Genomic DNA, 22,306 nt, shown 5'->3' on the forward strand with positions numbered 1-22,306 from the left:
CGACTAATCAACATCTGAAAGCGACCGGCAGATTGTCAATTTGCTCCAAAAATGAAACAACTTAAATATATGTATTAGGAGGAAGCCGGGGGTGCAGCGGCCCGAGATAACTCTTGTGATTAGACCCTATGTAGATACAGAAATTGATATTGAAATGAGGCAGCCAGCTATTGGCTAACACGGAATGTAATGGTGTTATTATGTGTGTGTGTGTGGGAAGGCGTAAGATTTGAGTTACCGTTACGGAGTTTTTTTTTTATTTACTGGCTAGTATGCATGGATAGACTCTGGTTACACCGGTCGCCTCATCCCGCCCTCAAGCAGGTCTCTCTCCCCGGTGGGCCCCCGGTGCCGGACGCTCCCTTCAGACCACTTGTCAGTTCTGAAAAAGTAAGAGAGGGGCCAAGGCAGCGTGGCGACAGGGCCCTGAGGCTCCGCTGCACACTGCCACACAGGCTGGACCACTGAGCAGCTGGCACAGGACCACTGAGATGGCTCCTCCCTTGGGGGGGCCGACGCAGGAATGGAGAGTGACATGAAGACAGACAGCGAGAGACGGTTGCGGTGTCTGGAATATCAAACTCCCTGACAGGTAGTGTCCAGAGCAGTGAAAGCCTCACTAAGAGTTTGACTGCCGGGGAGATTAGTTCAGGGACCCCCTTTGGGATGCACAAGTTTGGCAGTACCTGGGACTCCAGGGGGAGGGAGGGTGGAGGGGGGGTCGCCAGTGGTACTGCTTGAACCTTGACACCAGTGGAAGGCCCCGGTTTGTTTTCATTTCCAGAGCCTGCAGAGGGGGCTGTCGGAAACACGGGAGCGCTGGAGAAATGTTTTGACAGGAAATAGCAATGGACTAGCAATTAGCTAATGTGGAGTCACAGCGGGGGGCCTGGAGTGGGTGGGATTGGAGAGGGCTGCGGAGAGAAGAGGGGGGGATTAAGAAGTTTTGAGTTTCGGCTCAATAGCACCCTGAAAGGCCTCGCTCTTTAAGAGTAGCAGGGGCGAACCCTCTCATTTGTCTGGCTGCTAATAGGGTTCACCTTCGCTTGAGAAATTAAGTAGGGGGTACTTAGCAGATCAGAAGGGGCAGATTAGGACGATGTCGAGGGCACTCGAGGCGTGTGAGCGTGTGCGAGGCGCAGGTTTCGGCTGGAGGTTCAGTCATTGTTGAGCGGGACTCGTGGTCAGTCGGAGGAGAGCGGGAGGTCTGGTCAGCACCTCTGTAACGGGTCTTAGGTTTCACTAATGACTTAACAATCCCCCAGTGGGTCGGCGCCGGCCGACTTGTTTGTTTATCTATTTGTTGGGAATCTGGGGGAAGCTAAACCTCGCAGGAGTCGGATTTCGTCTGGATTTTTCAAACTTTTTCTGTGATATATTCAAGACTCTTGGACATTTGGCCCCGATATATGTAACGCTGCTGAGTCAGTGGATTTTAAGAATTACAATTAAAGATATTTTACTAGATCTTTTTGCTTGTAGGGCCAGAATAAACACACTGTGCTGAATTTTAATACTTTCAAAAAATCAATGGTAGCTATTTAAAAAAAGAAAACAGGCATCACAAATCAACCGTTTAGCATTTAAATTTATCAAATATAATTATTTAGGTTTATTAAATTTACTCATAATTGGATTTAAAGATAAAAAAAAAATGCATTTAAAATGATAAAGTAAATGTTTCTTCTTTTCATTTCTAACCAAGAAGTAATTGCTTTGAAAACATTTGTCTGGTGTTAAATCTGTCTCATTTAAACATCTTACAAAAATGTTTGCGGACATATAATCTATATTTTATCGCACATAAAATTCAGTTGTGACATAAGTCTAAATATTTGTGTTTTGGAATATTTTAACTTCCAGTTAAACACCAAATTTAAGTAAGAAAGTAAGTAAGTAATTTGTATTTATATAGCGCTTTTCCAGACCAGGCTCACTAAAGCCCAATGTTTTCTAGAATTCCATCCTGAATCAAAAACTTAAACGTTTTTATACTTTTAGACGATAATTTTCATCAGGTCTTCATGGTCTCTACACAAACACTTGAGAGACAACACGAGCTAGCTTGAGATTGAATATTATATTGAGATTGATAGAAGGGTTTGAACTGTCCCCAGCTTTTCAAAATAAAAGCATGACATCTTCCGAGTTAGAAAGTTTTGTGATATTAAAGGATGTTCCAAAAACTTGAGATTATTTAAGCTTGGCTTGACAGCCTGGTTAGGAAGAATTATTGATTATTTTATCAATATATATTATTATATTATAATATATAATATTCATTTTGATGGGGAAACACTGAAGTTAAACCCCTCGTAAAGCAAAATCAATTTATTTCCCGAGTTTTAAATGTTGTCATTTCAACTTGAGTTGTGTAAGAAAAGCCGAGATCAGACGGACTGAGCGAGGGGTGCTGATGAATCCGTCAGGACTGGGGGGCAGAAGGTGATGCGACTGCTGACAGGATCCCAGCAGGCCTGCTGAGAGCCCCAACAGTGGGCCTGCCCTCCCGGTGGCCCCTCCACCTCCACCTCCTCCTCCTCCTCCTCCTCCCCTCCACACGTTTGCTACGTATTAGCCAGGGACAGTAAATTACAGAAGGTCCGGACCGTCTCTTCACAAGTTTCTCCTCCGCCATCAATTATCTCACCTCTGTCTGGTTTTGATCTGTTTTCCTCCACGTCTGTCATCCTCGTCTCCTCGCCTCCTTCAACCCTGTCAGCCTCCTCTCCCGTCGAGTCACGCTACACGGCGTCTCCTCCTCGACACATCATCTCAGCTCCCCCTTTACTTTCCTACACGCCGGTCCCTGTTGTCTCGGCTTCACAGGTTTCTCCGCCGCGTGTCCTCCTTCCTTTCTTCTCTCCTGCCCTCTCTCTCTCTCTCTCCGTTTCCCTCCCCTCTTCCCTCGCTCTTCCTGGAAACAGATGTTGTTTGTCAGATCTTATCATTACTGGCTAATTAAGAAGACATCTCTTCTTCTTCTGTTGTTTGCTCCTCTTTTTCCTGGCGGTGGCATCCATCCCAGAATCATTGTTCCTTCCCTCAGAAGATCATCTTTTGATCCGCAGACAACATGACGGCTTTTTTTTTTGTTGCTTTGTGTCTTAATTGCCGTTGAGTGTTGTTGGCGCGCCGGAGTGTGTTCCTCGCTGACCTGCTCTCCAGAAACTCTTTTGGGCTGCGGCGGCTGATCCATGTCTGACAGTTATGAGAGTGAATTCTGAATCTCCGTCCCGCAGGAGACGCCGGGAATTCTGGGAGAGGGGTCAGGTCACCCGATGAGACTTTTTCTATTCCCCGTCCTGGTTGTGAATTCACGTCCCTCGGAATATCTTTTCCCCCCGTATCCATCCGTCTGACCCCCCGGAGTCCCATGTGGCGCAACTTTGGCTGCGCTTGTGAGATTTAAACATTTATTCATGTTATATATACTTTTTTTTAAAAAATGCACATTTAGCAGCGAGGAGAAGGTTATGCCGTTAAACACTCGGGCACCCGGGGGAGACCATGTTGCAACACTTGATTACCTCGTCCGTCCCCTTCCTCCCCGAGACCTCGGCCGTGGCAGCACTGACGCTTTTACGGCACCGAGAAGCTCCATAAATCAGCGCCGGCGCTCCAAATGTTTGCCTTTGTCACAGCAGCTCAAGTTTAGTGGCGAGACCGGCCGCGTTTGAGGTTGCAGGGGTGAAGCCGGCCTGGGAGGCACGAGAGGGGAGGCAGGAGAGGGGAGGTAAAGAGAGGGGAGGCAGGAGAGGGGAGGTAAAGAGAGGGGAGGTAAAGAGAGGGGAGGTAAAGAGAGGGGAGGAAGGAGAGAGGGGAGGCAGGAGAGAGGAGGTAAAGAGAGGGGAGGCAGGAGAGGGGAGGCAGGAGAGAGGGGAGGTAAGAGAGGGGAGGTAAAGAGAGGGGAGGAAGGAGAGAGGGGAGGCAGGAGAGAGGAGGTAAAGAGAGGGGAGGAAGGAGAGAGGGGAGGCAGGAGAGAGGAGGTAAAGAGAGGGGAGGTAAGAGAGGGGAGGTAAGAGAGGGGAGGCAGGAGAGGGGAGGTAAAGAGAGGGGAGGCAGGAGAGGGGAGGTAAAGAGAGGGGAGGCAGGAGAGGGGAGGTAAAGAGAGGGGAGGCAGGAGAGAGGGGAGGTAAGAGAGGGGAGGTAAAGAGAGGGGAGGCAGGAGAGAGGGGAGGCAGGAGAGAGGAGGTAAAGAGAGGGGAGGCAGGAGAGGGGAGGCAGGAGAGAGGAGGTAAAGAGAGGGGAGGAAGGAGAGAGGGGAGGCAGGAGAGGGGAGGCAGGAGAGAGGAGGTAAAGAGAGGGGAGGCAGGAGAGGGGAGGCATGAGAGAGGAGGTAAAGAGAGGGGAGGAAGGAGAGAGGGGAGGCAGGAGAGGGGAGGTAAAGAGAGGGGAGGCAGGAGAGGGGAGGTAAAGAGAGGGGAGGCAGGAGAGAGGAGGTAAAGAGAGGGGAGGCAGGAGAGAGGAGGTAAAGAGAGGGGAGGCAGGAGAGGGGAGGTAAAGAGAGGGGAGGCAGGAGAGGGGAGGCAGGAGAGAGGAGGTAAAGAGAGGGGAGGCAGGAGAGAGGAGGTAAAGAGAGGGGAGGCAGGAGAGGGGAGGTAAAGAGAGGGGAGGCAGGAGAGGGGAGGCAGGAGAGAGGAGGTAAAGAGAGGGGAGGCAGGAGAGAGGAGGTAAAGAGAGGGGAGGCAGGAGAGGGGAGGTAAAGAGAGGGGAGGCAGGAGAGGGGAGGCAGGAGAGAGGAGGTAAAGAGAGGGGAGGCAGGAGAGAGGAGGTAAAGAGAGGGAGCTTCTGTCGATCATGAGGTTCAGCAACTACTTGGCAACAAGCGATGACATTAAAAGAGTTTACAGAAAGTAAAAGTTGCACCACAAGCCTCTTGGAAAACGTCTTCAAACCACTACTTTCACTACAACATTATGGAAGACATGAAGTCAAAATCTGGCCACAGACTCAAAATTCTCGCCAACAAGACGAGGCTCAGGTTCTGATTTAAAAAGTAACATTTTGCGAAGTCGTATTGGTTGAGGTGTAGTTTTTCTGAGAGAAAAAAGTATTTTAACATTTGCAAGAAAACTGTCACACAAACAAAGAAAATATAAATATATAAGATGGTTGATGAAGGATAATGATCAGTTTTTCCGAGCTCAGTACACTAAGATTAACCAATAAGTCTTGATGATAGTACATCGGTGATAGTATTAAGTTGGTGGACTTTGTTACCTTTACCGTATTCAAGAGAACTTTAAGATGGATTCTCCACAAACTCCGCCGGTACACACTCGGTACACACTCGGTACACACTCGACCAGCATATACAATGACTGTCCAACAACACACTCACAAAAAATAAACACAAAAAAAATAAAGGATGAAATAATAAAATGAAAATATATTAAAGAATTTGGCATAAACTGATTTCAAAACAAATTAGACAAGGATTTAAATTTGTAAAGTAACTGTTTCTAAATAATCAGATAAACACTTTTATCGGATAAAACCACAAGATACAAAATCATCAACACCATCGTCCATTTATACTCTTAAAAGACTACTTGATACATTAAATCAAAAAAAATGTATTCTTTCTACCCATTTTACATTCTTCATTCTAGATTCTCATCTTGCTGTTTTTGTATTTTATTATTACTAACTGTACAGTACTATCGTTGTTTTCCAATTCACTTTTGTGTGAAAACATGTGTTTACGTGCTTCATTAATAGAATAGTACGGTACAGTGCTTGAAATACCAACTAAAAAACACACAAACATTAAACCTCAAGAGTTCAGAAGTCCCGACCAAGCAAACATCTAAATGTCTACAATCCATCTGGGAACCGACAGATTGAGCGGAATGTGGCGAGAGATTGAAAGCGGACGTATGTCTGCGCTTCAATAATTCTCTCTTGTTGTGAGTCCGCGGTGAAGGCAGTCGTTGATGTATCGTGAAAACCACCTCGGACTCTTCTAAAGGGAACTGATAAAGAATGTTGGTTATTTTTGTTCCTGCTAAAGTTTGTATAGACTTTTAATTTAAATAATACATTGGGAATTTGACATAAAGTTATTTTAAAAAAAAAAAGGGGAAACCTGCTAAATATGTAGAATAATACAATTGATCAATAAAGTTTCTCTAAGTTTTTCTAAGTTAAACCAGTTAAAAATAACTAGCCAAGATTATTATAATTTACGATTGCACTAGTTAAAAATCAAGATGTAGATGTTTATTTTAACATGGTTCAGTTATTTTGATGTTAAACTAGTTAAAAAGAAATGTAAACTGTAAAAACATATGATATCATAATCTTTATTTTTCACATTAAACTAGTTAAAAAAAATTGACCATGTAAGAACAATTGTTAGAATAATCTTTATTTTTCTGATTAAACTAGTTAAAATCACGATCTTTATTATTTTTACATGGTTCAGTTCTTTTACGATTACACTAGTTAACAATTAAGATGTAGATTTATATTTTAACATGGTTCAGTTCTTTTGAGGTTAAACTAGTTAAAAAGAAATGGACCATGTAAAAACAATTAATAGCATAATCTTTATTTTTCAGATTAAACTAGTTTAAATCAAGGTTATGATAACTTTTTACATAGTACAAATCCTCGAGGTAAAAAAAAAGAAGAAACCCGCTAAATATGTAGAATAATACAAGTTAAAAAAATAAAGAAAACTTTTGACATAAGTAGATCATTTGAGGTACAAATAAAGTCAGATAAAGTCTTAAATCTTCCACGAAGAGTTGCTAATGACTGCGTTAAAAATGAAGCGTCTTCTAGTGACTTGCATCTGATGTTTAAGTTCATCTCGTGACATACAAGAACGTCCAGAATCATCTCGTGACTCGGTCCAAGACTCTCCTGGACTCCTAAAGACCGGTTCTCGGTCGGTGAGGAACATGTCGACAGTATCGGGAACTTCTCTGATTGAGAGAAGTTGTTTTGGTTTCCACACACACATGGTGGTGACGGACGTGTGAAGCCGATGCTGGAGATATCCTGATTGGAGGAGTGGGGGGGCTGGTGTGAAAGGTCCTGTGGTGGTATGTGACAGAGGGGGTATCAGTTCGTGGAGGGTTTTCTGTGCCCCATTAGCAGTGTCAAAGGTCATGTGCCCTGAGTGTTAACCCTGGTGACCAGTCTAGCTTCCAGTCTGCCAGGGGAGCCTAGTCTAGGGGTATTTATTACCACCCGTCCCCCCCGTCGTCCCCCCAAACCTAGCTTTCCCAACGGAGGAAAACAAAACATCACCCCCCCCCGAATCTCCCGGCCATTCCTCAGCCGGGGTACATGTACTAATTGGTAGCATATCCCGACGCTGATGCATGACGACCCATCTGTAGATCTCCGAGACATTCCCGGGTCAGCGGCCCCGGTGGTGAGAACAGATCGTTTATTCATCCGACTTCTACCGAGTGAATCTCCTTACGTGTGACATGTGCACATGTATGTGCACACGTGTGGGTCCGAGTGTGAGTTAGTGCTCTTGGTGTGTGAGTGTGGCAGAGGGAAGCCCTCAGCATGTCACTGAGTTTTAATGCTTCACATCTGGTTTCCTAATTTTCCACCCACGCCCCCCCACCGTACCCCCCTCCAGTGTCAGGACACTGTTTTATTTTTTCTCTGTGTGTGCTCATGCTTGGTATGTGTGTGTTTGTGTGTGTGTCTCAGTTGAGAAGGATTTCAGGTGAGTTGAAGACGGGTGGTCTTTTCTGACCCGACAACTCATTCAAAAGATGTTTTTGAAATTATTTCTTGATAAAACTTTTATCGGTGAGAGGATCTGGATCTGTGACACACGTGGAGATTATAAATAAGTGGCGAGAACATAATGTTATTGCTTTATTGATGCTTAGTTGTTGAAACATTTAAATAATGCGTTGTAAAAATATAAAAAGCAAGGACATACACGGCAAAATATGTTTGATTTTCAATTGAAATTGATTGTTCGATTAAGTTATTCACTTAAATTGGTTTCAAATCAAGATCAGATGTTATACATTTATTTTGCATGGGTCAGTTCTTTTGAGGTTAAACCAGTTAAAAATCAAGATTATTATTATTTTTTATACATGGTTCAGTTCTTTTACGATTACACTAGTTTAAAAAAAAATGGACCGTGTAAAAACATATGATAGCATAATCTTTATTTTTCAGATTAAACTAGTTAAAATCAAGGTTATGATAACTTTTTACATGGTTCAGTTCCTTGGGGTAAACTAGTTAAAATCAAGATAATTATTATTTTTTATACATGGTTCAGTTCTTTTACGATTGAACTAGTTAAAAATCAAGATGTAGATTTATATTTTGACATGGTTCAGTTCTTTTGAAGTTAAACTAGTTAAAAAGAAATGGACCATGTAAAAACAATTGATAGCATAATCCTTATTTTTCCAATTAAACTAGTTAAAATCAAGGTCATGATAACTTTTTACATGGTTCAGTTCCTTGAGGATAAACTAGTTAAAATCAAGATTATTATTATTTTTTATACATGGTTCAGTTCTTTGACGATTACAATAGTTAAAAATCAAGATGTAGATTTATATTTGACATGGTTCAGTTCTTTTGAGGTTAAACTAGTTCAAAGAAATGGACCATGTAAAAACAATTGATAGCATAATCTTTAATTTAAGATAAAACTAGTTTAAATCAAGGTCATGATAACTTTTTACATGGTTCAGTTGCTTGAGGTTAACTAGTTACAAATCAAGATTATGTTATATATTTATTTTACATGTGTCCGTTTTTATTAAGTTAAACCAGTTGAAAATCAAGTTTATTATTACATTTTTTTACATGGTTTGTTTCTTTTATGATTGAACTAGTTAAAAATCAAGATGTAGATTTATATTTTGACATGGTTCAGTTCTTTTCAAGTTAAACTAGTTAAAATCAAGGTTATGATAACTTTTTACATGGTTCAGTTCCTCAGGGTAAAGCTAGTTAAAAATCAAGATGTAGATGTATATTTTTTATTGAAATAGTTCACTTATTTTATGATTAAAATAGTTAAAAATCAAATTTACTTAATTTCTTTATAGTTGGTGCACAGATTTAGTATTTTCCATAAATAAACTCATTAAAACTTAAAAATTGAAAGGAAAAACATGAATAAATCTGAAGTTAAAGCACATTAATCCTCATAAACAGTTAACAAACAACCAAACCTAACAAACGTAGCTGTAAGTGCACAAATAAAAGGCAGCTGAGGGATTTAAACCTTCAGTAACTTTAACTGGAGAAGCTGAACTTCAAGATCTCTGGCATCCATAAACTCTGCTCCACGATGAGCAAAAGAGGTTTTGTGTTTTATGTCTGTGTGAAACGGCAGTTTATGTCAGCAGTGATTAGTGCTGATGAGTGCCTATGAACATTTTTGCCGGCGGTCTGGTACCACTTAGCTGCCGCTCCATGATTGGGCCCACATGTGACGCTCACTCAGCAGCACTTCTGTGCAACAGATGGAGGGCCGGCGCTCGAGCGGGAGCAGAAAAGTCTGATAAAGAAAATAACACGTTTTTATTTTTGCATTGTTCCGTCTGCGTGTTTGATGAGCGTGAAAGCAGCGGCGACTAAGTGTGGTGTCACCACTCGCAGGGTGGCGGCGTGCTGCGAGGCCTGTGTTTGTTCTTGGGAACCGAAACAGATGCAGACAAAAGAGAAGGGAGGCCCTTACACAGATACAGAAGTGAAGACAGAGGAGGAGAAGAAAAAAAAAAACACTCCCTGTGACTCCAGAGAGGAAAATGATCCACAGGGTTTTTAGAGAAACACAGGAACTTCATAATCAAAGTTGGTTTCTTATTATTCAGGGAAAAAATGGTAAAAATAAAGATATTTTAAAGGGAGCAGGGAACATTCAATTTTGAGTTAAATTCTAAACATTTTAATTCAAGCTTTTGCAAACTTTCTTGCATATCCATCTTTTTTAAAAGTTGAATTGTATAGAAAATAATTCAATTATTAAAACTTATTTTACGTCTAACTTTTTTCGTTATTAAAGTAAATCACAGGAATTACAGTTTAACATACAAAAGCAAAACTAATTCATATTTAATTTATAATTATACTCTACACAAACTATTCTATATACCTGTTTGTATTTATCTTTAATTGAGCAGTTGTTGTTTAATTGAATGTCTTCATGATGGAACTTTTTATTTTATTCCTACTTTAAAATAAAAGTTATTTTATTATTATATATATATATATATGTACATGGTTCAGTTATTTTAAAGGTTTAACTAGTTAAAAGTCAAGTCAAGATTATGTTTATATATATATATATATATATATATATACACACACAAATGTATATACATACATGTATATACATATTTATTTATTTTTTAAATGGTTCAGTTATTTTAAGATTAAACTAGTTAAAAATAAAGATGATTACATATATATTATTAACTCTCCTCAATCATTCCCTAAATCAAGATTTAAATGTATATTTTTATATATTTTATATATGATATATTTTTACATGGTTTAGTTATGTTGAGCTTTTTCATGCCGTTAAAATGATGACTATTAGGATACAGTGTTAAAATGCTGCAAACATAGTCGAGGTCATCAATAATGGAGGTAATAATTGTTGTTGACGCTAAAGAAGCGAACACTGGAGATACTATCAGTCTTTTGTCTCCATGAACAGTTCAACGACGGCGCTTCAGGGCATCAGAAGTCAATTTAAAGATATAAAAAAAACAGTACTTCTTAAGAATATATCAAGAACTGGTGAGCGAGCGCCAGCATAAACTGTTATTTTCACGATGAAATAAAAGTATAATTCAATATTTGAACGCAAGATAAAAATGTTGACACAACCTTTATCAAACTTCCCATTAGCGTCTGAATATCAGTCGGTATTTGAACAGACTCGTTTAATGGACTGGAATATTCAGTGTGGACACGATAAAACAAACAAAAAGAAAATCCTTCTTTGAATTTCGGGTTTTTTGCATGTGACACGGGGATCACCTCTGAATCCCTGGGCCTGGTCCCAGTGGGCCGGGGAGTGAGCGTCTGACGTTACCAAAACAAAAACAAACAACAGCAATATTAAACTTTTGTAACCACAATAGAGCGAGGGGGGGATAAAATGAAAAAAAAAAAAACAGAGGGTCCTCGACTTCTTATTAATTATGCAAGATTAGTCTAATTATAATTCAGCAAATGAATGTGTGGCAGAAGGTGCGAGGCGACGAGGCTGGAGATTTGCATGTTAAGTGGGCAGGGGGAAGCGGCTAATGCATGCTAATATATGCCTCAATGTCTCGCTTTAATTTCAGCATTTGCAGCTGTGTGCGTCCGAACTGAGGGGGGTGAAAAGTTGACTCAATAGGTTTTTGGGAGGCTGGGGAGGGAGGGGTGGGGGGGGGCAAAGGTGGGGAGGGCGGCTGTGTGTCAGTGTATTAAAGTGGGCGTGTGTGCATGTGTGTGTGAGGCATCTGGTTGGGAACAAACAAGGGATGATGGGATGGAGTCAACAAACAAGGTCAAGAACCTCCTCAGAAAGTGTGACAAGCGCTCGAGGATCTCAACGTCGGACGTTGATGATGTCACTCGGCGCGATGAGAGCGTTGATAACAGCGATTACTTCACAGGCCTGTGTACTGAGTACACATTACCAAGTATTTAGTCCGCTTACAAGCGTTAAATAGAACGAATAAATGTTAAAATTAAATGAAAATTCAGACAGAAATGAATCGTTATAAGAGAAAATGATTGTATAACAAAAAACCTGCTTCAAGATCAAAGATATTCTTCTATATGTAGAAATTAAAGAAAAGTATTAACAAACAGACTAATTCTGCACAATATTTTTCTGGGTGTGTTGTTGGGAAGGTCAGAATAAGAAATGTGAGGGTTCAGTTTTTAAAAATGTAACTGAAAAAGTGAAGATAAAAAACACAATTAGTTGCATTAAAAAGAGATCATTCATAATAATCAGTAATAGTTATAATGCATACAAAAGTCAGGTCAAATTATGTATTTGTGAGTGAAAATCAGACTAAACACTTTAAAACAAGAGAGGGTATATTAAAATATAAAAGTATAAAACAGATTAATTCTGTTTTTTTTTCTGGGAATGTGTGCAGAAAGAAACATGATGGTTCAATTTATAAAAACGTAATTAAAAAGGAACTCAACAGTAAAAATAACTAAATAATTAATTGCATTAAAATAATATCATCTATTATTATCATTATCAGTTATATTTTATCTTCAATTATTGTTGCTACGAGCCGTTTAAGGCAGAGTTGTTTTTACAAGTTAAAATATAACGTAACACTATGAAACATAGAATTGTGTATACGATTATTAAACGACTTGAAAGTTTAAATAACTTTATCGCAAAAATAGTGGATACGATGATACTTTAAATTTAAAAAATGTATGTTGTTTTAAAATAACTTTGTAAATGTGGTGTAAAAGGTACAAAAACACAACATAATGCAGAAAATGTTTTTACAAGTGGCACTAAAACGTGAAAAATGAAAACGTTTTGTCAAACCGCAAAAACAATTCTATTCTGACCCCACGAGGCCCGGATAAGTACCGGCAGAGAACCGCTTTAATTCCCCGAGTTAAAGTTTATGAATCATCCTTCAAGCGAATCTGACTCGAACATAAAAAAAAAGAGAATTCCTAAAATAGTTAATGGTTTGGAACGACACAAATATCTGGTCGGGACCTGCACAGGAGGGACGTCCAGGCTACTGAGGAGCAGGAGAACATTCATCTTAGAACAGTTGCAGATGTTCATTCGTGGGAGGCGGGTTTGGGTTTGAACCTCCAATGTCAATAGCAATCGACCTCAACGCAATAATTCACCAGATATCAGAACTGAACAAGGAGAAAAGCTTCCAGGGTTGAGTCGCTCGGGAGAAAGTTTGAGAAAATGATGAATATCTCCGGGAAAAGATGAGGGGAATTCGGAAACTCTCCAGAAAGTATGGGGGTACAGTAGGGGGGGGGGGTGTATGAAGCCCCCCACCAAAAAAAAAAAAGCTGCTCTTCATTACAATGATTTATTAGCGAAAAGATATTCTGGGTGGTATTGCTGTTAAATCAGCTCCACAATATCGTAAATGAGAAATATTTCCTGAGATCCGCTCATCAACTCGCCGAGTCTTTCTCTTTTCTTTCACTGATGGAATGTGTTCTTGTTGTTGCCTTCTCTTTCCCATTCCCGTCTTTGCACTCAGCGTGGGGACTTTGGGATTGCGGCAGAGCTGCGTTGCCATGGCAGCGGGCCGATGTTGCCGAACTGCGTCCACCTGGGATTTGGAGTCTCTCTCTCCGTATTCTCCGTCTCCAGTATTTATTCCACCTATTCTGGCTGGCTTTCCTTTGGTGCAGGGGATGCTATCAGCACCTTCTCTCCCGCTTCATCTCGGCCGTCTATCACTCTCAAAAGTACCTCACATATGTAATGAGACACAAAATTCATGTCCACCAGTGCCTGCGCCTCAATCTCTACCTCCTCTGTAGTCGTCCTCACTTCATTTCCCTCTCCGGTCCCATGTGGGGATTCAGATACAGAATTGTGGGATACCTCAAGTCCCAGGAGTCCCTCGCCGTACATCACTTACTTTGAAACACAACAACCGCGGACTGTGCTTCAGATTCTCATTACTTGATTTAAAGTCTAATCGAAGCGACTTAAATATAAAAAAAAAAACAACATCTTGGCTTGATGTCCATAAACCTGTCTCTCGAAGATATAATGAACGTCTGCCTTGAATCCTTTGAGTGTTAATGTCGGCGCTCCTGTGATGTATTAGCCACTGATGTACAAACACGTGTCCCTTTATTTACCTTTGCAGGTTTTTCTTGAAGTTCTTCCTGAAGTGCAACCAGAACTGCCTGAAGACGGCAGGAAACCCCAGAGACATGAGGAGATTCCAGGTGAGAACGGATGCTGAGAGTGTGTGAACTCCGTGGAAGAAGCGGAATGACGATGAAGATGTTGATGTTGCGATGGATGAGCTCGGATTCAAGACTTGACCACGAAAACATCCTCGTCTTTCACCGACTGTTCAACTTTCAGTTCGCCAGAAGCGTATTTACTGGACCATTAAGTCTCCAGTTCATCGGGTTTACCTTAAGATGCCACAAGGGCAACGATTGGTGCATCAAAAAGTATCTAATGGGGGAAAATAATCCAGCAAAAGGACACGAGTCGGACGAAAAAAGGCGACTTATTTAACAAAGGGTTTCTTCAGCTTAAGGCAATTTCAATGAGAGATGTTTTAATACCATTTTGAATTAATTATCAGACCATATTAACAATCGTCAGTAAAGAAAAAGAAACCCATCGTATTACTAAAGTTAAGAAACAACTTTTAATTTAATATAAAATGTAAAAAGTTTTTAGTCCTCTAGAAAAGAGTTCTTATATTCCATGAGATGCATGAAGTAATTATTGCCTGATACAAGGGTATCTTTCCAAAGTTGCTGCACGAAACACATTCAAGTAAATTGTACTTCAGTTATTTTATGTATTTCAACATTTAAAACGTTACAGAGGCTGATGACATTTTTAGTAACAACATTATAATGCCAATGAAGGCCTTTTTTAATTAATGAATTGAATGCATTTCAAAGCTTTTTAAGGATTCGGTGGGAACCCTTTAACTAATAAACTTAGATTCTGAACTAAAATGTAGAACATCTGGAGTATTGGACCCGACGCCAAATCTCCAAATCTGATAAATGCAGAGGTCATCGAAATGTTTTTGGAAAGAACAGAATGTTTCCATGTTCTGGCTTCGGAAAGATGGGAAATAAACTGTTTTGGGAAAATGTGGACAATGATGCAGAAATAATAAGATTATTCTTAAAAGTGTTGTGGTCGTGTCCAACTGGGAAGAGGCCCAAGGACAGACCGAGAGAGGTGGGCTCTCATTTCTAAGGTAGATTCCAAGAGGAGCCTGAGGAGGAACCTGGCTTCTGTGCCTAGACTAGATGGTCCTCATACATATTTTCAAACCTATAACACAATAAGTTTTTAGTGAGTCTATAGCCAGAGCGTTACTGTCCACTCGACGATCACATTCCTTGAAGACATATTGAGTTCACGGACACACACACACAACTCCAATACTAACACAGCGCGATCATAATTGATGAATACTTTTTTTCGCTCCACATGTCCAGTGTTGTCAGATATTCTAAATCCCCAAAACCCACGAGACGGATCCAAAGGTGATAGCTCCAGATCCGTATGCAGTCAGAGAAGTGTCATGACCAGAGAATGGACTCAGAAAAAAATCGTGGGAGACATAGCGTCGGTGGTTGGGAGCAGGAAATAGGTTGAGGTGTTTCAGGAAGTTGTCAAGAATTGAGTGATTGGCTCCAGATGGAGGAGGTCATGCTACCTGACCCAGGAAGTGGTCACAGGGGACACTGCTTGCCTGACTTCCAGTGCCGTCTCATCGGCGTAGGCGGGGCCCCTTTTTTTTCGGCAGTTTTCCTCCTTCCAGAAAGACTTTTCCTCCTTCTTGCTCTTCCTGCCATCCGGCATGTTTTCTTTAACTCCGGGATGTGACACAGGCTGAGAAGTTACGAGCTCTCGGGCGCTCCCCAACTCTCATCTCCGGGTTCAAAGGTGAGCCGAGCTCTAGAGGAGTCTCTCGCTCGATCGATAATTTACAGATATTTTTCTAAACATTACCCCCCCTCGCCCTGCACCAGGCCGGTCACCCATCTGTAGTTCCCCCTCTTTGCACTTTCACCCTCTGAACCACAGCCATGTGTTCCCTCCCTTAAAAACATTTTTTCTACGTGTTGTATACACTCATCAACACGTCCCAAAAATAGCATCCAGTCATTAAAAATATGAAAAGCCTGTCGTTAATTAAATTCCGTGTCGCCCGTGACGTCCAGATGTGAAGAGGAACACACGCAGGCTGAGGCCAGAAAATCAAATTAGGGAGCATTATATATCATCCAGCACTTTCACGGCCGGCTCGGATGCAAGATCTGCTCCATATGTGTTCGGTCATTGATGGATCGCGAAGGAGAAGGTGCAAGTGCCAAGTGAAAAAAACCTTCGAGCGAGATAGTAGAGCGGTGTCATCGCACAAGAGAAACAACGGCCCAGAGAGAAATATTACCTGTAGGACACAAAACAAATTGTTGCTCTGGGATCCTCGCGGTCGTAACCGGAGACGCCGGTTGTCCAAGTCAGGCGCACACACTCATGCATCTTCTTCTCTCCTGCCTCTCAGGTGGTCCTGTCCAGCACGGTGAGCGTTGACGGCCATGTTCTGGCCGTGTCCGACAACATGTTCGTCCACAACAACTCCAAACACGGGCGCAGAGCTCGGCGGCTCGAGCCCGGAGAGTCTGCGGAGAACAGCATGGAATACGGTGAGTTCACTGACGCCAGAGACATCTGGTCTTTATCAACCCACCAGGCAGAATATAGACAAAAAAAGAAAATCACTTTTTTTTTTTCGCTGACAATAAAATAAAAATAAGTGCAGCTGAGTCGCCACAAACAGCTTTGTTAAATAAAATAAACTTTCATAAGACTTTGGTCAGCGTACTGTTTTTTTGTGCAACAAAAGCTGAGCAGACTAATGTCCGTTCATAATTAACATTATATATCAAACATAATTACTCTTAGATCATTAACCAAGATAATTATCCAGCTCACACCTGATGGATTAAAAGCACACGATGGTCTTAAATCTAAAGAAGCACAAATTCATAAACCCACGTTGAATAGATTTCTACAACGACCATTTGTTTTGTCTATAAATACGTTTTATATTATAGATTTAATCCCTTGATAGTCTTAAAAATATGTTATTATGCAAGTACAATATCATGTTAAATTAGTAAATTGAATATAGAATTGTTTAACAAATGAATGTTATTTTCTGTCATCTAGTGATGATTACTAAACTATAATCATCACTAGATATACATATATCTTATAAAGATGCTTCTACTACACTAACATTAAAGGCAACCATAATCCACTATAAGTACATTAGAACAAATTTAAAAATGAGCAAACTGTCTCATTTTCAAATGGTCTTTTCTTTCTCCGTCAAATTTTTTTCCTTGTACCTCATTCTAACTTGTATGTGGAAGCATCTGTTTAATTGATGACTTGAAAATCATCTGAGCTTAATCACTGTCATATTTATACGTCACTATATCAACATTAACTTTAATATAATTTAATATTGACATTTGAATGCAAACTTAATCAAACTTAATTTCGCTCAACACGTGCTCCGTGTCTCCACAGCGACCCCCTGCATCAAAGCCATCAGTCCCAGTGAAGGCTGGACCACAGGTGGCGCTATGGTCATCGTGATCGGGGAGAACTTCTTCGACGGGCTGCAGGTGGTGTTCGGAAGCATGCTGGTGTGGAGCGAGGTGAGCGTCGCCTCCGTTCATCCTCTCAAGAATCACTCGATCCCAGAGCTTCAAGAACTCTCTTCCTTCTCCTCTCACAGCTGATCACGCCGCACGCCATCCGGGTCCAAACGCCCCCCCGACACATCCCCGGGGTGGTGGAGGTCACCCTCTCGTACAAGTCCAAACAGTTCTGCAAAGGTGCACCGGGTCGCTTCATCTACACAGGTGAGGAGGAAACACACCCGGCAACAGGAAGCTCTTGTGTGACACTCTCGCGTTCCTTCCCTTCAGCGCTGAACGAGCCGACTATAGATTACGGTTTCCAACGTCTTCAGAAGGTGATTCCTCGACATCCTGGCGACCCCGAGAAACTGGCTAAGGTGACTTTCTAAGCGAACTTCTACTTTTTTGATGGATGAAAAACTGACGTCTGTGACTTCACGATTTGACAGGAAATACTTCTGAAGAGAGCAGCAGATCTGGTGGAGGCGCTCTATGGAAACCCACATAGTAATCAGGTTAGTGAAGAAAACTATCAACCTGAACGTGCAACAACTGCATTTGATAGTAACAAGAAATATTTTACTATAGTATAAATAACTGGGGATCTACAGAGGCTTCAGGACATATATATTTGTTTTCGCAATAGTGCTCATACTGAACTATAACGTCACAGGTGTGAACCATACAGCCACTACCCACAATGCATCCACAACCACACTAGCCAAAACATAGGCATATTTGTTGTTTTAAAAAAAATAAATCTTGACTTGGAAGACTTGAGACGAGTATAAGTAGATTTCTCAAGGGGAGGAAATTTAGTTGGCGGTTCCATGAGCGGCACTGGTAGCTTGTCCGAGAAACTTTACCAAAATAAATACAAGTTAACTCATTAAGGATCTTAATACTGGAAAGAAAAAACTATTTGTATTATTGATTACTTCTGTCTGAAATGTGTTTGGTTTTGAAAAAAAGATGGTATTTTCTCCTAAGTACTATTAGCTTTTGGCTCTCGACACGTCAAGAAACTAGTTTAAGTCAAGTTTATTTAAAAAATTAACCGGTAAACATGTGACAATGAGTGAAACAAAAAGTCTAAACGATTTTAAAACATTAGGGGCCCTTGCTTAGATTTGGCATAATCAAATTGGGGTCCAGATCCAGCCTGTTAACATGGTCTTGTCCTAAATACACTCCCGTAAATTATACTTCCTGTGTGATATAAACTGTGTTTGGTCCCCAACCTCGACTTCTAAAAGAATTTGGCCCCTAGTGTTATTGAATTAACGTGATTGTATTCTTGGAAACTGTTCTTTGAAACATTTCTTTAAGATAGTTTTGAGTTAAACATACAAACCATCAGATCATTTCAAGAAAAGTTTCCACTATTGATAATATGACTGTGTTTTGATAATCTAAAACAACATATGGGACGGCAGTTTTTTAACACTTCAAAAAATTCCCACCGGAACATGCAACTCCAACACATCTGTGACTGCACAGACTGCCAACATTCAATTCCCCGATCAAAACATCACTTTTTCAACATGGCTAGTAAGTTACTCACAGTCTCCCGCTGTTACTATCATTTAACTTCCTGTCAACAGAGGTGGTTCAAATGTCCTGAATATGTTTTTTTCCGTTGTTAAATTCTTAGTTAACCTTTAGGACTAACAAGGATCTTTCTTACTGCCAACTATTTTATTAGATTTTACTTGACAGTAAATACATGTTATTCCATTGGTGAGGTTTTAGAATTCAATGGGTTATTTGTCAAAAGGTCAGAAAGAAATCTTTAACTGGTGAAAGTAAAATAAGGAGTGAGAAAAATAGAAAATGGTGGATATTGAGGAGAATCTCTGCCACGCAAAAGCTGTACAACAGACGTGTTCCGAGGAGGATGTCCTCGAACAGAAGTGATTGATGGTTTTCATTTCGTCCAGGACATGCTACTGAAGCGAGCGGCCGACATCGCCGAGGCCCTGTACAGTGTCCCCCGACCTCACAGTCAACTCCAGGCGCTCCCCAGCTCCCCGGCCCACGGCAGCGTCATGGGTCTGGGGTCCTACCCGTCTCAGTTGGGGGTCAGCATCGGGGACCCGGTCCAGAGCAGTCAGGGTGAGACGATCTTCTTGCAATAACTCGTTTGGAATCAAAACACAACCTTAACTGTGTGTCTCTCCAGGTTACATCCGGAACTCCAGCAGCTTGTCCCCGCGGGGTTACCCCTCGGCCTCCACCCCCCAACAGTCCGGCTACGGGAGCGGGGGGATGACCGGGGGCTATGGCACCGTTCCGATGACCAGTCTCGGAGTTCCCGGCTCCCCGGGTTTCAACAGCGCCTCCCCCACCGGCTCACCTTACAGTACGTGACCATCACCGTGTGACGACGTCCATTGTCCGACACTGACCACTGACCACTGCCTTCTCTCTCTCCCTGCAGTCATGCCCTCCAGTCCAACCATCCCAGGAAGCTCCAGCTCCTCGTCCTCCCTCTTGCCTTTCTCCTCCTTCCCGTCCAGTGCTAAACAGAAGAGCGCTTTCGCTCCCGTCCTCAGGCCCCAGGGCTCGCCCTCCCCGGCCTGCCCCGCCTCAGGGGGGAACAGCTTCAGAGGTAGCCATCCGACTCACTATCTGACCCCTCTCTCTGAACTCACGAATTCAGTCTAGACGCTTCTACTAACCCCCTAAAAAAAAATCGCTTTGACTGAGCCAGACCAGAAGAACGCTGCTGGATGTTCATGTACATGACTGCGAGACTCTGATTAGAATCATAGACTTTGCATCTCTTTCTCTCCAGCGATGACGGGCCTGGTTGTTCCCTCCATGTAGCAAAAAAAAAGCGTCCAATCCGCCCCCCAGACCTCTGCTCCACTTAGCCCTTCTTTTTCGGCACTGAGAGGGCTCGGGAACCGTTCAATAAACGCCACTTTCCTCCCTCAGCCAGACCACTGCCATGTCTCTGAACCACTTGTCACGCACAAGGAGGATGAAACGTCCAAAGATCCGCCGTCGCTTCAGGAGGAAGAGGAAGAAATCTTTTGTCCACAGACAAGACATTGCTGGTTTGACACTGGACTACTATTTGTAGTGTCAAACTTAAGAAACCTGATCCGGTCCATCTCGCCAGATGACGGACAGAGAGAACGATGCAGGGTCCTTTTGTCTGTGTTCGGACACCTCTTGTGTGTTTGATTCAGCAAACTTTGCTCTTTTTTTTTTTTCTGTAGAAGACTTTTCGAAGACGATTTACATTCCAGAGAAGTAGACGCTTTATTTTTATTTGTGTTCTGGTTTTTACACGAGAGAAATCTTTGTGTGTTTGTTGCTAAAGCAGTTCATACAGTATATTGATTTATTTAAGAATAACTTATTATAGTTAGCTTAGGGAATAATATAAATGTGTTTTATAAAGTGGTTCACTTTTCCAACCGTTGATGAAATGAAGTCAATAAATGATGCCCTTTATACTTATTATTATTATTATTATTATTATTATTTCCATTAAGTGGATTTTTTACCACGACTATATTTGGAACACACATCCCAAGTTTGTGAGTTTTAGCATCTTGATTTTGTACTTAAAAGAAAGTGATTGTGTAACTCATTTGTTTAAACTCCACGTGTAATGCATGCTTTACCACAACTATCATGTTTTTATTTCACACGTATACTCAACCGTCATATCAGTGTCGTGAACGAAAATCTTGAATGTTTGAAGCAACACTATGCAGTTTAAAAAAAAAAGCACAATGTCATGAAACATATTTACACGACGACAAATTAGAAGGTTTTCAAGACGTAAATATGAAGACGCAGGACTCGTTTTTAAAGAGCTTCTGGGAACTTCAAAATTTACAAAGATTGTAAAAATATGTGTCATATATTTCCACTATGAAGCTGCAATTTTAATGTGAGACTAAACGTTTTAAGTAAAAAAAAACAAACATCATCATTTTTTATTTAATTCGTCCATAACGGCTCATGAACACGTTTTCTTTCCTCATGAATGCTTAAATAACACAAACACTTCCTTCTCAGGATGTTAAAACAAAAACACTAGGTGCCATTTGTTTTTTTGTAGATGAATCCTTAATTTTATTTATTTAAAAAAATATTACCAATTTTATTATAATTTTATTATAATTATTATGTTTTTGAAGCCATCTTTTTTTGGGAGGGCGGGCGGGCGGGCGGGGGTACGGAACCACAAACTGGTGCAGTGATTTGTTATATCCTAAGGTGTAATTATATTTTGTGCTGCAAATAAAAGATGAAAAAATATTGTTTTTTGATCACGATTTATTGGTTTTTGTCACACAATCATGACGCAACGATTTGATTTAACCTTCCTTTGCTTTTGTTCATAATAATTTACAAGTCAAGCAAATGTTTTGTTATGTTAAGTTGAGAATGGATCACGAAATCAACTACTAAGTGCTTAGATTTAGTTTTTGTTCCATCTGGATTTAAAACGTTTTTAAAGGTTTTTGTCATTCTTTACAAGCAAAAATGTAAAGACTTGTTTTTTTAACAAATCTAACGATTTAATAATTGAAAGTGAGTATTACTAAGAAGGACTTGGCAGAGATTATAGGTCTTCGAAAGCAAACGTCAATGATGGCGTAGTGGTTAAGACGCCTCACTTTAACTTAAGAGGTTCAATTCCTGGTCAAAGAAGTTAGCATTTTCTGTAAGCGATTTTAATTATTTTAGCTAGCAAGTTGTTTTACGAGATTTAAGAGTCTTTATTGTCATTGAACAGCCTGTGAAAATGCACGAAAACAAAATTATGTTGAGACTATGGCATCAAAACATGGTCCAAATCGCGCACTTCTGCACTTACACCTAATTTCTTGAGTGCACAAGTGCGTCCCAATGAGCAGTGTGTGAATAT

The 22,306-nt window shown here is 41.0% G+C and overlaps 1 protein-coding gene across 2 annotated transcripts in view; it reads left to right on the forward strand.

The window, feature by feature from the left end:
• Nucleotides 1–21,481, forward strand: part of ebf2 (EBF transcription factor 2) — a 34,983-nt gene extending 13,502 nt beyond the window's left edge. For both annotated transcript variants that reach the window (XM_087792696.1, XM_087792697.1), the window contains exons 7-15: nt 13,857–13,938; nt 16,263–16,404; nt 17,297–17,427; nt 17,508–17,634; nt 17,701–17,789; nt 17,862–17,927; nt 19,353–19,527; nt 19,595–19,774; nt 19,853–21,481. In XM_087792696.1, coding sequence (XP_087648822.1) covers nt 13,857–13,938; nt 16,263–16,404; nt 17,297–17,427; nt 17,508–17,634; nt 17,701–17,789; nt 17,862–17,927; nt 19,353–19,527; nt 19,595–19,774; nt 19,853–20,079 — 1,219 coding nt within the window. In that variant the 3' untranslated portion in view covers nt 20,080–21,481. The remainder of the gene's footprint in view (nt 1–13,856; nt 13,939–16,262; nt 16,405–17,296; nt 17,428–17,507; nt 17,635–17,700; nt 17,790–17,861; nt 17,928–19,352; nt 19,528–19,594; nt 19,775–19,852) is intronic.
• Nucleotides 21,482–22,306: the final 825 nt, after the last annotated feature.

This window comes from Callionymus lyra, chromosome 1 (genome assembly GCF_982586985.1).
Source record: "Callionymus lyra chromosome 1, fCalLyr1.hap1.1, whole genome shotgun sequence".
Taxonomy (NCBI): Eukaryota; Metazoa; Chordata; class Actinopteri; order Syngnathiformes; family Callionymidae; genus Callionymus; species Callionymus lyra.